Here is a 13,321-nt window from a genome sequence, read left to right on the forward strand (position 1 = left end):
CTGCCTGGGAATATCGGAAAGTATTGTTTCCTGCTTGGTTTCACTCTTCTTCTTCTTTGGCCTCCTTGTCTCGAAAGACAATGGATAAGCGTCTAGAGGTGGTCAGTGGATTGTGGAGCAGCGCCTGGGGTGGCTAAAAAGGCCAATTCGAGAGTGACAGACTCTTCCACAGGCGCTGCAGATGAAATTGGTTGTCGGGGCTGTTACACAGTTGGCTCTCCCTGCACTTCTGTCTTTTTTCCTGCCAACTGCTAAGACTCTTCGACTCGCCACTTCTTTAGCCCTGCCTTTATGGCTGCCCGCCAGCTCTGGCGAATGCTGGCAACTGACCCCCACAACTTGTGGTCAATGTCACAGGGCTTCATGTCGCGTTTGCAGACGTCTTTAAAGTGGAGACATGGACGGCCGGTGGGTCTGATACCAGTGACGAGCTCGCTGTACAGCGTGTCTTTGGGGTTCCTGCCACCTTCCATGCGGCTCACATGGACAAGCCATCTCAAGCGCCGCTGGCTCAGTAGGATGTATATGCTGGGGATGCTGGCTGCCTCGAGGACTTCTGTGTTGAAGATACGGTCCTGCCACCTGATGCCAAGTATTCTCCAGAGGCAGCGAAGATGGAATGGGTTGAGACGTCACTCTTGGCTCACATACGTTGTCCAGGCCTCGCTGCCGTAGAGCAAGGTACTGAGGACACAGGCTTGAAACACTCGGACCTTTGTGTTCCATGTCAGTGCGCCATTTACCCACACTCTCTTGGCCAGTCTGGACATAGCAGCGGATGCCTTTCCCATGGGCTTATTGATTTCTGCATCGAGAGACAAGTTGCTAGTGATAGTTGAGCCTAGGCAGGTGAACTCTTGAACCACTTCCACAGCGTGGTCGCCAAAATTGATGGGTGGAGCTTTTCTGACGTCCTGTCCCATGATGTTCATTTTCTTGAGGCTGATGGTTAGGCCAAATTCGATGCAGGCAGCCGCAATCCTGTCGATGAGTCTCTGCAGACACTCTTCTGTGTAGGATGTTAATGCAGCATCATCAACAAAGAGGAGTTCCCTAATGAGGACTTTCCATACTTTGGTCTTCGCTCTTAGATGGGCAAGGTTGAACAACCTTGGTACCTGGGATCTCGATGTTGTGGCCATTTCGGAGACATGGGTAGAGCAGGGGCAGGAATGGATGTTTCAGGTTCCGGGATTTAGATGTTTCAGTAAGAACAGAGAAGATGGTAAAAGAGGGGGGGGTGTGGCATTGTTAATCAAGGAGAGTATTACAGCGGCAGAAAGGACGTTTGAGGACTCGTCTACTGAGGTAGTATGGGCCGAGGTTAGAAACAGGAGAGGAGAGGTCACCCTGTTGGGAGTCTTCTATAGACCTCCGAATAGTTCCAGAGATGTAGAGGAAAGGATAGCGAAGATGATTCTCGACAGGAGCGAGAGTAACAGGGTAGTTGTTATGGGGGACTTTAACTTTCCAAATATTGACTGGAAATACTATAGTTCGAGTACTTTAGATGGGTCAGTTTTTGTCCAGTGTGTGCAGGAGGGTTTTCTGACACAGTATGTAGACAGGCCATCCAGGGGCGATGCCACATTGGATTTGGTACTGGGTAATGAACCCGGCCTGGTGTTAGATTTAGATGTAGGTGAGCACTTTGGTGATAGTGATCACAATTCGGTTAGGTTTACCTTAGCGATGGGCAGGGACAGGTATATACCGCAGGGCAAGAATTATAGCTGGGTGAAAGGAAATTATGATGCGATTAGGCAAGATTTAGGATGCGTAGGATGGCGAAGGAAACTGCAGGGGATGGGCACAATCGAAATGTGGAGCTTATTCAAGGAGCAGCTACTGCGTGTCCTTGATAAGTATGTACCTGTCAGGCAGGGAGGAAGTTGTCGAGCGAGGGAGCCGTGGTTTACTAAAGAAGTTGAAGCGCTTGTCAAGAGGAAGAAGGCGGCTTATGTTAGGATGAGACGTGAAGGCTCAGTTAGGGCGCTTGAGAGTTACAAGCTAGCCAGGAAGGATCTAAAGGGAGAGCTAAGAAGAGCAAGGAAAGGACACGAGAAGTCATTGGCGGATAGGATCAAGGAAAACCCTAAGGCTTTCGATAGGTATATCAGGAATAAAAGAATGACTAGAGTTAGATTAGGGCCAATCAAGGATAGTAGTGGGAAGTTGTGTGTGGAATCAGAGGAGATAGGGGAAGCGTTAAATGAATATTTTTCGTCAATATTTACAGGAGAGAAAGAAAATGTTGTCGAGGAGAATACTGAGATTCAGACTACTAGGCTAGATGGGATTGAGGTTCACAAGGAGGAGGTGTTAGCAATTTTGGAAAGTGTGAAAATAGATAAGTCCCCTGGGCCAGATGGGATTTATCCTAGGATTCTCTGGGAAGCCAAGGAGGAGATTGCAGAGCCTTTGTCCTTGATCTTTATGTCGTCATTGTCGACAGGAATAGTGCCGGAAGACTGGAGGATAGCAAATGTTGTCCCCTTGTTCAAGAAGGGGAGTAGAGACAGCCCTGGTAATTATCGACCTGTGAGCCTTACTTCGGTTGTGGGTAAAATGTTGGAAAAGGTTATGAGACAGGATTTATAATCATCTTGAAAAGAATAAGTTCATTAGCGATAGTCAGCACGGTTTTGTGAAGGGTAGGTCGTGCCTCACAAACCTTATTGAGTTTTTCGAGAAGGTGACCAAACAGGTGGATGTGGGTAAAGCAGTGGATGTGGTGTATATGGATTTCAGTAAGGCGTTTGATAAGGTTCCCCACGGTAGGCTATTGCAGAAAATACGGAAGTATGGGGTTGAAGGTGATTTAGAGTTTTGGATCAGAAATTGGCTAGCTGAAAGAAGACAGAGGGTGGTGGTTGATGGCAAATGTTCATCCTGGAGTTTAGTTACTAGTGGTGTACCGCAAGGATCTGTTTTGGGGCCACTGCTGTTTGTCATTTTTATAAATGACCTGGAAGAGGGTGTAGAAGGGTGGGTTAGTAAATTTGCGGATGACACGAAGGTCGGTGGAGTTGTGGATAGTGCCGAAGGATGTTGTAGGGTACAGAGGGACATAGATAGTCTGCAGAGCTGGGCTGAGAGATGGCAAATGCAGTTTAATGCGGAAAAGTGCGAGGTGATTCACTTTGGAAGGAGTAACAGGAATGCAGAGTACTGGGTTAATGGGAAGATTCTTGGTAGTGTAGATGAACAGAGAGATCTTGGTGTCCAGGTACATAAATCCCTGAAAGTTGCTACCCAGGTTAATAGGGCTGTTAAGAAGGCATATGGTGTGTTAGCTTTTATTAGTAGGGGGATCGAGTTTCGGAGCCACGAGGTCATGCTGCAGCTGTACAAAACTCTGGTGAGACCGCACCTGGAGTATTGCGTGCAGTTCTGGTCACCGCATGATAGGAAGGATGTGGAAGCTTTGGAAAGGGTGCAGAGGAGATTTACTAGGATGTTGCCTGGTATGGAGGGAAGGTCTTACGAGGAAAGGCTGAGGGACTTGAGGTTGTTTTCGTTGGAGAGAAGGAGGAGGAGAGGTGACTTAATAGAGACATATAAGATAATCAGAGGGTTAGATAGGGTGGATAGTGAGAGTCTTTTTCCTCGGATGGTGATGGCAAACACGAGGGGACATAGCTTTAAGTTGAGGGGTGATAGATATAGGACAGATGTCAGAGGTAGTTTCTTTACTCAGAGAGTAGTAGGGGCGTGGAACGCCCTGCCTGCAACAGTAGTAGACTCGCCAACTTTAAGGGCATTTAAGTGGTCATTGGATAGACATATGGATGAAAATGGAATAGTGTAGGTCAGATGGTTTCACAGGTCGGCGCAACATCGAGGGCCGAAGGGCCTGTACTGCGCTGTAATGTTCTCATAGTCCTTTTCTAATGACCTGCCATCTGATCTTGTGTGGAGGAAAATTCCTTCTTCTGAAGACTTGAACGCATGTGAGAGCAGCAGTGAGAAGAAGATCCCAAACAGTGTAGGTGTGAGGACACAGCCATGTTTCACGCCACTCAGGATAGGAAAGATGTCTGATGAGGCACCGCTATCCTGAATTGTACCTTTCATATTGTCATGGAATGAGGTGATGATGCTTAGTAGCTTTGGTAGACATCCGATCTTCGCGAGTAATCTGAAGAGACCACGTCTGCTGACGAGGTCAAAGGCTTTGGTGAGATAAATGAAAGCAACGTAGAGGGGCATCTGTTGTTCGCGGCATTTCTCCTGTAGCCGGCAAAGGGAGAACAGCATGTCAATGATGGATCTCTGCTCGAAAACCACACTGTGCCTCAGGGTAGACATGCTCAGCCAGCTTCTGGAGTCTGTTTAAAACGACACGAGCGAAGACTTTCCCCACTATGCTGAGCAGGGAGATTCCACAGTAGTTGTTGCAGTCACCCCGGTCACCCTTGTTCTTATAGAGGGTGATTATATTGGCATCGTGCATGTCCTGAGGTACTGCTCCCTCATCCCAGCACAGGCAAAGCAGTTCATGGGGTGCTGAGAGTATAGCAGGCTTGGCACTCTTGATTATTTCAGGGGTAATGCCGCCCTTTCCAGGGGCTTTTCCACTGGCTAGAGAATCAATGGCATCACTGAGTTCTGATTTTGTTGGCTGTTCGTCCAGCTCATCCATGACTGTCAGAGACTGGGTTGCATTGAGGGCGGTCTCAGTGACAACATTTTCCCTGGAGTACAGTTCTAGGTAGTGCTCCACCCAGCGGTCCATTTGCTTGCATTGGTCAGTGATTGTGTCCCCTGATTTAGACTTGAGGGGGACGATCTTCTTAATGGTTGGCCCACAAGCTCTCTTAATGCCATCATACATTCCTCTGATGTTTCCGGTGTCAGAGGCCAGCTGAATATGACTGCACAGGTGTTGCTAGTAGTCATTTGCATAGTGCCTGGCTGTTCCTTGTGCAGCGCTTCTGGCTACTTTAAGTGCTATGGATGTTAACTCACTGGGGGCTTTCTTGTAATTCAACAGTGCAGTGCACTTAGCGGCGATGACAGGTTCCAGCTCTTCAAAGTGAGAATAAAACCAGTCTGCATTCTGCTTCTCACGTTTGCCAAAGGTGGTCATTGCTGAGTCATAGATGGTGTCTCTGATGTGGGCCCAATTCGTCTCTGCATCCCCTACAGGAGTGTTTTGAAAGGCTTTTTCAAGTGAATTTAGAAACTTATGTAACAGCTGTGGAGAAGAAATTCTGTTAGTGTTGATGCACGGGTGGCCCTTCTGCTTGGAGTGATGTAGCTTCTTTGATTTGAGTCTAACTTTGCTGCACACCAGGGAGTGGTCGGTGTCGCAGTCCGCACTGTGGAAGCTGCATGTGATTTGGACACTGTTTATAGAGGCTCGCCTTGTGACGATGATGTCCAGCTGGTGCCATGATCTTGGGTGTCTCCATGAAACCTGGTGACAGGGATTAGTATGAAAGAACGAGTTGGTGATGCAGAGGTTGTGATAGGTAGACAATTCCAGCAGTCTCTGTCCATTCTCATTCATCTTTCCAATGCCATAGCGCCCAAGGCAGGAGGGCCATGAGTCATAGTCGGCCCCAACCCTGGCGTTAAAGTCCACCAGCAGGAATAGGTGTTTGGTGTTGGGGATGCTACTAATGATTTTATGGATTTCCTCGTAGAACTGGTCTTTAACTTCAGGTGGGGAGCAGAGTGTTGGAGCATAGATGCTGAGTAGGTGTACTGGACCAGAGGCGGTGAGCAGTCGAATGGACAGTATGTGTTCCGAGCCATTTGAAGGTGGCTCTATCATGCTGAGCAAAGAGTTTCTGATGGCGAAGCCCACTCCATGCTATCTTGGTTCTTCAGGATCCCTACCCTGCCAGTAGAAGGTGTAGTCTTGCTCTCTTAGAGAGCTGCTCACAGGGAGGCGTGTCTCCTGAAGTGCTGCAATGTCCACATTGAGTCTACTGAGCTAGTTGTTAATGATGGCGGTCTTCCAACAGTCGTTGATTTGTGTAAGGTCTTTCGACAGGCCAGGACACATAGTTCTGATGTTCCAGCTTGCAAAACGAAGGGCTGGTACCTTCTTTCCTTTTTTTGTTGTGCTGTTTGGTGCGGTATTACAGTCCCCTTTGTCAGTCAATAACCCTGAGCTCCAAGCACCCGTTGAAGCAGGTGGACTGTGGCGGGACAGAACCTTTCTGACCAGGGGCTGCCCAGTTTGAGGTGGGCGGTAACTGTCCAGTGAGATGCGATGACCTCTCCCACCGACAAAGGCAACCCGTGGCGCCCAATCTCTACGCCAATTGAGCTGGACTTATAACCCGTAACTGCTGCCTTCCATGTTGTTTTGGTCACTGTGAGGCGACTATGGAGTGACCTCTCCATGGCGCATGCCTGGGCGGAATGTATGGAGATGATGAGTTGCCCAAGCGTCAAAACTCCCCTCTCGCCTTCCTAGTGGGGTCCAAAGGAGTGCTTGGCACGACATTTGGCACCGGTATGGCTGCAGGAACTGCTGGAAACATGCCAAAGCTGACACATAACCGCCTTTGGGGTTCCGCTCCGGACTTTCTGTTAGGGTTTACTCCCTTAGCCTTGGTCTCTCCAGAGATGCCCAAAAGGCAGTGGGGTTGTTAGGGCCCCTGCTTAGGGATAGGAGCTAACAAGTAAACTGTGCAATTTCATGAAGGGAGAGGGAAGGGCGGAGGGGGTGCAAGGAGGGAGGGGATGCGAGGGGAGGAAGGGGGAGCCGAGGGTGCGAGGGGGAAGGGGGCGGGGGGTCAGTGCTATGGACAGCCGCGATGTGGAGCTTCTTATCCCGGGGTCCGATCAAGGATTTTCCGTACAAGACCAGCAGGGGGGGCGGGGGGTGGGGGGGGGGTGCCAAGGGCTCGCTGGTCCTTTGGTATGCACTCATCGTCGCCCCAGTCCGGGCACTCCATATGGCCTGGGGACGAAAGCAGGGTCAATCTGCTGTATTCCGAAAGCGAAACCTGGTTGCATGATACGAGGTTTCAACCCCAGGTAAGCCAGGCTGACATTGGCTTTCCTGCCGTCGATGATGGGGTTGGGATCTTTGCAAGCTCGCTCCGCCGCCGCCCGGTCAGCCGGATATTTAGTCCCAAGGTTTGTTCCACATTTTCCCAACTTTGCAATTTTGCCAGCAATTTCTCTTTCTCCAGCTCCAAAGTAACTTTCTTTTCCCTTAATTTCTCAAGACGTTCAAGCTTTTTGGGAAGACTTTCCATTTCTCCCTTCTTACTGATGGCTGCAAAAGTACTTAAATGAAAAGAGTTTCACTGTCTTAATCCAGTTCCAAGTGGTTTCACTAACCCATGACATATCTTGTAGGTCTCTATAAAATGAGATGGCTCTCTTTGAGGCTGATGAGCTCAGTTTATTAAATTGTTCACACGGCTTTTCTTTTGTGCATCGTCAAACTTCTTTGCTCTCCACAGTATTGCCTTAAGGGCTTCGACAGCCCTCTAATGTTGTGAGAAAGAGTTGTCTGCAGTACTCCTGGTATAGCCTGATAACAGCATTGTACAGTTGCAGCATGATCTCTGGAAATTGGAGCTCACTGGATTTGGCAACATAACCCGGCATCCTGTTTGCTCTACTGCCCCATTGCACTGTTTGGGCATGATGAGCAGCATGTCCATCAACTCTCCTACATGTCTCGCTTCCTCCTTTGGAAGGTTCAGTACTATCTATTAGAGTACAACTGTTCCCTACTTAATTTCCACTGGGTTGGTCATTGGCAAATAGCAATTCACACTGCTTTATATTTGTCCGTATTGAACTTCATCTGTTATTGACCAACCCAGCTTCAAACCTATTATGAAACCATGGTCGTTTCCTGTGAGTACGCCTTCCATGCCACCATCCCCCACACTGCCACCCCTCCCCACCCAACCACATTAAGCTTCCTGTGATCTGTGAATTAATTTGCAATGAGGTGCCATTTCATTTATGCATGTCAGGAATAAGAGGTGTCGCAGGATAGACTGCTAGTTTACCCCAATCATTATCTCCTTCCACACTGCCCACTGCAACCTAGCTACCCTCAGCTTGCTTCCCTTTAGTAACTTACAAATGCATGTTGTTACGCAAGTGCCTCTGTGTTTTGTTAAATATATATTTTTGAGGATTCATTTTTGAAAGATTGAAGAAATGTTAAACCTTGGGGTTTTCGAAGGGGGTCATGTAAAGGCCACTTGACTTTGAAAAACAGTCCCTGGAAATGTTTTAAAGGGACACTGAAGCCTTGTGAGGAAAACAGCCTTTCCGGCAAACCACCTGACTTCCAGCTCAATAAACAACAGAGAACTTTGGACACCTGGAGAAGTTGTTTACAAAGAAGTGGCAGGTTAAGATTGATGGAGGTCAAAAAGTTGATCTCCAGTTGTCAGTTTCACTTTTGAATTTTTTTGAGTTGGAGTTTAAAAAGGGAGAGAACTTCCAAGGAGAGAAAAGAGAATTCCCAAGGAAGAAGACTACAACCCAGCTCAGCTTTCCAGCACCTCTCTAAAAGACACTGAGAAGTCCACTGCTTCAACTCATCTCATCTCCTGTCTTTGAAGAAAAGCCTGCTAAATTAATTCTCAATGCCACCCGAAGAAGAACTGTTCTAAAAGATCCCAGTGACCCGTCTACGTGTATCGGATGCCAGACTGTATGCCAGTTTTGGAACACAACATATCTCATCTGTTGTTTCTTCAAGAATGAGCAAGTATTCAACCCAAGTGTTTTTTTTGTCTGTAATTGAGCTCTAAAAACAAAAATCCCTCTATTTTCCCACTTAACTGGTGTATTTGTGTGTGTGTGTGTGGAGCTAAGGTAAAAAGGGAACTTTAATATTTCAATCTGTGTGTTTATGCTTTACTTCATTACTGGTAAAGACTTGTTTTATAATAAACTGATAATTTTGTTGTTTATTAAAAGAAGCCTGGTTGGTGTGCTTATTCTGAGATAAAAAATAGAGTCCATGATTGACCGTATCGGGAAGTGGGAAAAAATTTAAATAAATGTGACCCGTGGAGAAGTGCAACTAGAATAAACAGTGCACTACTCCCGCCTCGGTTGTAACAATGTCAATGGATTACCTTGATACACACTGACCTTTGTTTGCAAAGGAGTGTTTCGTTGATATTTTACAAAAGACCTTTTGGAAGTCTAGATATATGTCATGTGTCTTTTCCCCATCAATTTGGGATGTTGCCTTCTAAAATAAATTCTCAAATGAAAACAGATTTACCCCCTTCTAAAACTAAGCTGGCTGTCATTCATGAGGTTCTTTTTATAGGAAGAAAGACCTTGCATTAATGAACTGCCTTTCACGATCTTGGGATATCCCAAAGTGCTTTACAGTAAGTCAATGAAGTATGTTTGAAATGTCGACACTGTTGTAATTTAGGAAACACTGGAGCCAATTTGTGCATAGCAAGAATCCACAAACACAATGAGATAATGGCCAGGATAATCTGATGTAGGTTGTGGGATAAATATTGGCCAGGAGAACTCCGTTGCACTTCTTCAAATAGTGCCATGGGATCTTTTACATCTACCTGAGATGACTTCAGGTTAACATCACAAGTGAAAAGTTACACCTTCAACAGTGCAGCCGTCCCCCAGCAATACCTGGACTACGTACTCAAATTTCTGGAGAGGGAATTGAGACCACAACCTTCTGACTCCAACGTGACAGTTCTACCACAGAGTGAAGGCTGACAGTTATAGATACTCTTTTAATTTTTTAGCTTTAATTTAATTAGTTTTCAGATTATTAAGGTGAGACTAATTGCAAGGTACGGACAGAACCATTTTTGAATGTGTTCACTACATTTGCCTGGTTTCAGTCTGCAACAACCTGTCAAAATGACTGTCAATGCTTTATAAATCTCCTCCTTTGTATTTTTATGTGACCTGTAGTACAGTGCATCTATTTCAAGAGATTTATTGGTTTTCAGTTTATCTCAAACCTCTGTTCACTAATGCAAAGCCAGCACACATGATGACTGTTTGTTGGTATATTGTTAGTGCCCTCCCATTTAAATAAAAAAAACTTCTGAGAAATTGTCATTTAATCCATTAACTGAGCTATTCATCATTCTCATGTTGAATTCTATACAAGTCCTTTGGGTTTTAAATTTCTCTTTGTTATTTTATTGGAAGCATGTTGTTCTTTAGCAGTAGATGCATATATTTTGGTGTTTTCCCTCAGTGTGCCCAACTTCTCTCTTGACCTGCTTTTTATAATCTTGTGCACTGCACATTGGTCACTCTCTTCCTTTTCTCTACAAGCTTTCCAAAACTTATTTCTTTGATTTCCATTTCAATTTTTCTGTCTGTCCATGTTCAGCATTTTTATTTACTTTGCCTTTGCAGCACTTCGATATGTAATTATCCTGGATATGAAGGATATTGCTTTTGAAGGATGTTGATTACCCTTAACATTTCAAGATTTGCGCCAACTAGTAATTTATACAGTTCATGCAAACTGCAAATCTGTCTGCATCTGGAGAGAGAGTGAAAAACAGGCCAATGTTTTGGTTGTAGGCACTCTGTCAGAAATTAAAAGTAAGTGAGTCCTTGATCTGGTGAAGGACCTGCAACTGAAACCTTTCTTTTCGCTCTTCAGGTGCTGATGAATTCCCCGTACTGTGCTCTGCCCCATTCTGCTGTTTCTGTAGATCTGGCTGATCTTTTACACTTGTGAGCCATACTTGTTTGAATACCTCAGTTGTATGCTTCCTCTCAAGTCTTCTCCTTTCCATCTGAGTAGAATTTCAAATGCTGGAGTCCATATTCCCATATATTTTATTTGTAAGGAATTCCCTCTCCTGTCAACGCTTAAAAGGTGTAATATAAAGGAGAGTCAGCATGGAATCGATGGGCTGAATGGCCTCCTTCTGTGCACTTATGACTCTATAACTCTAAGAAAATTATAGGTATTCAACTAGGAAAAAGAAAGCCTCAAATTTAACAAAGAGACCTAAATAGGCTAGGTTTCCTAAATACTCAGATTTATCATAACCTTTACGAAAAGATCTCACTTAAATGCCTCACTTTACCATCTATTTGCAGCTGCAGCCCCTTCCCCAATGACTCATAAATTGATAGGAAATCTGCCGTAAACAGATAGACTAAAAATACAGTATTCCATACATGACTTCATTTTACATTCCAGAATAACACCAAATCCAAGTGCTTTAAGATGACCATTTTTAAGTTGAATCGATTAAAAAAAGGATTTTTTTTTTTAAAAGTCTGGCTGTCAGAGATCCCAAAAAGATGCAAAATACAAATCAAAATTACATAAATAATACACAAAGGGATTAATCATAATTGGATTCAGAATATATACATATATGCTGGTACAACATGGAGGATATCATTGACCTGCTGAACTGTAAGTGGAAGATAGCAAATATCATTGTTGGATCTAGATCCAGCCTTCAGTTGTAATTTTTCAAGCTTCAGTAAACTCTGATGATCTGGCAAAGTTTTGGGATGGTTTGACTAAGTACCAGCAATCTTGATGTGACTAGGAACTGAAGCATAATTTTTCATATGGTTTCATTATAAATATCTCACAAGTCAACTGTTTCCAAACTCATGCTTTGCAGATGCTCCCTATATGCACACTATCATGTACGACAGCAGCATGCAAAATGTATAAACACACAAAGATATTTTGTTTTACTTTGTTTGCTGGAGCATGACAGATGTGTAAAACTAAACCAAAACCAAGTACCGAGAAATACACAGTTAGTTTCTGTTTCTACCTGAAGTGCACATTCTCTCCCAAACAACATTATCCACTTAAGTCCAGGGAATTTGATGCAAGTTGACTTGAGTCAAGGCTTAGGGTCGCACTCAAAATGCACAATATAAATCAAGCAGATAAAAATCGCATTGTTTATGAGCACATGTAAGCTTCCCAATACTTGTCCAGTTCTGACCACAATACCTATTAAGACACTGACTTGCAGGGAGTAGAGCGTATCCAGTTCTGGGCATCACACTTTAGAAAAGATGTGAAGGCATTAAACAGAGTGCCAATAAGATTCACGAGAATGGTTCCAGGGATGAGGAACTTCAGTTATGTAGATAGATTGGAGAAGTTGGGACTGCTTTCCTTGGAGAAGAGAAGATTGAGAAGAGATTTGATACAGGCGTTCAAAATCATCAGGGTTCTGGACAGAGTAGATAGGAAAAAACTGTTCCCATCGGTGGAAGGATCAAGAACAGGAAGGCACAGAGGTTTAAGGTAATTGGCAAAAGAAGCAATGGGGACATGAGGAAAAAACTTTTCACTCAGCGAGTGGTTAGGATCCAGAATGCACTGCCTGAGAGTGTGGTACAGGCAGGTTCAATCGAGGCATTCAAGAGATAATTGGATTGTTACCTGAAAAGGAAGAGTGTGCAGGGCTACAGGGAGAAGGCAGGGGAGCGGCACTGGGTAAATTGCTCTTTGGGAGAGCCAGCAGAGACACGACAGGCCAAATGTGGCCGTTAAGTGGCCACTTAAGGGTCTTGATTGGCCTCGGGCGGGCGGGCCGTTTCTCACCCCACAACCCCCCGCCCGACCTCCGTAAACTTGGTTGGAGGCAGAATCGGGGAGAGTAGGCCTCCCGGAGCCTGCCGCTCATTTTTACGCCGCCCCCACGCCACCATCCGACCCGCTGGGGCAGCGTAAAATTCCATCCATTGTGAGGGAGAACTAGGTCATCATCCCTGTGCTCTATCATCCACTTTGCTTTGCATGACAGAATGCCACACAGTATTAGTATCCTACCCATGAACTTCTTTACCAATGTACTTGTCTTGATGAGGATGTTACTTTAAGGATGAAACACAATTGAGTCATGAACTGCATCACATAATTATGCATGGTTCTATAAGGACTGTCAAATGGAAAAATGCCACCAATTCCCTGAAATCTCACCTGTGATTGAGCCTAACAGGATATTGCTCTTGATGTGCTTGTAGACATAATCATAAGTTAGAGGTTTGAGAGGAGACCCAGTTGACAGAATGGTGTGTAGTGTCTGTAGACTGTGAGTTTCACCTGAAAAAAGGAAAACTTGACTTAAAATTCAATTTCAGATAGAACTATTAACATTCACACTAAAATATAACATTCATAAGTTTTATACCTTTATAGAACTTTTGTTACCATTGAAATATTAGATTTTTAAATATTTACCCAAGTTAACTCATTAAATTCATACCATAGATTCGGCATATAAGTCACCTTTTGAACCTCCAAAATGTCGTTCCAAAAACAGGGGTCGACTTATACATCGAATATCAAACGTGATCCGCTGGTGTGGGTGTGGAT

At 44.9% G+C, this 13,321-nt stretch overlaps 1 protein-coding gene across 1 annotated transcript in view; it reads right to left on the reverse strand.

The window, feature by feature from the left end:
* aacs (acetoacetyl-CoA synthetase) overlaps positions 1–13,321 on the reverse strand; it is a 150,994-nt gene that overhangs the window by 20,718 nt on the left and 116,955 nt on the right. The window contains exon 12 of the mRNA XM_068055069.1: positions 12,926–13,048. Within this exon, the coding sequence (XP_067911170.1) occupies positions 12,926–13,048 (123 nt within the window). The remainder of the gene's footprint in view (positions 1–12,925; positions 13,049–13,321) is intronic.

This window comes from Heterodontus francisci, chromosome 23 (assembly GCF_036365525.1).
Source record: "Heterodontus francisci isolate sHetFra1 chromosome 23, sHetFra1.hap1, whole genome shotgun sequence".
NCBI lineage: Eukaryota > Metazoa > Chordata > Chondrichthyes > Heterodontiformes > Heterodontidae > Heterodontus > Heterodontus francisci.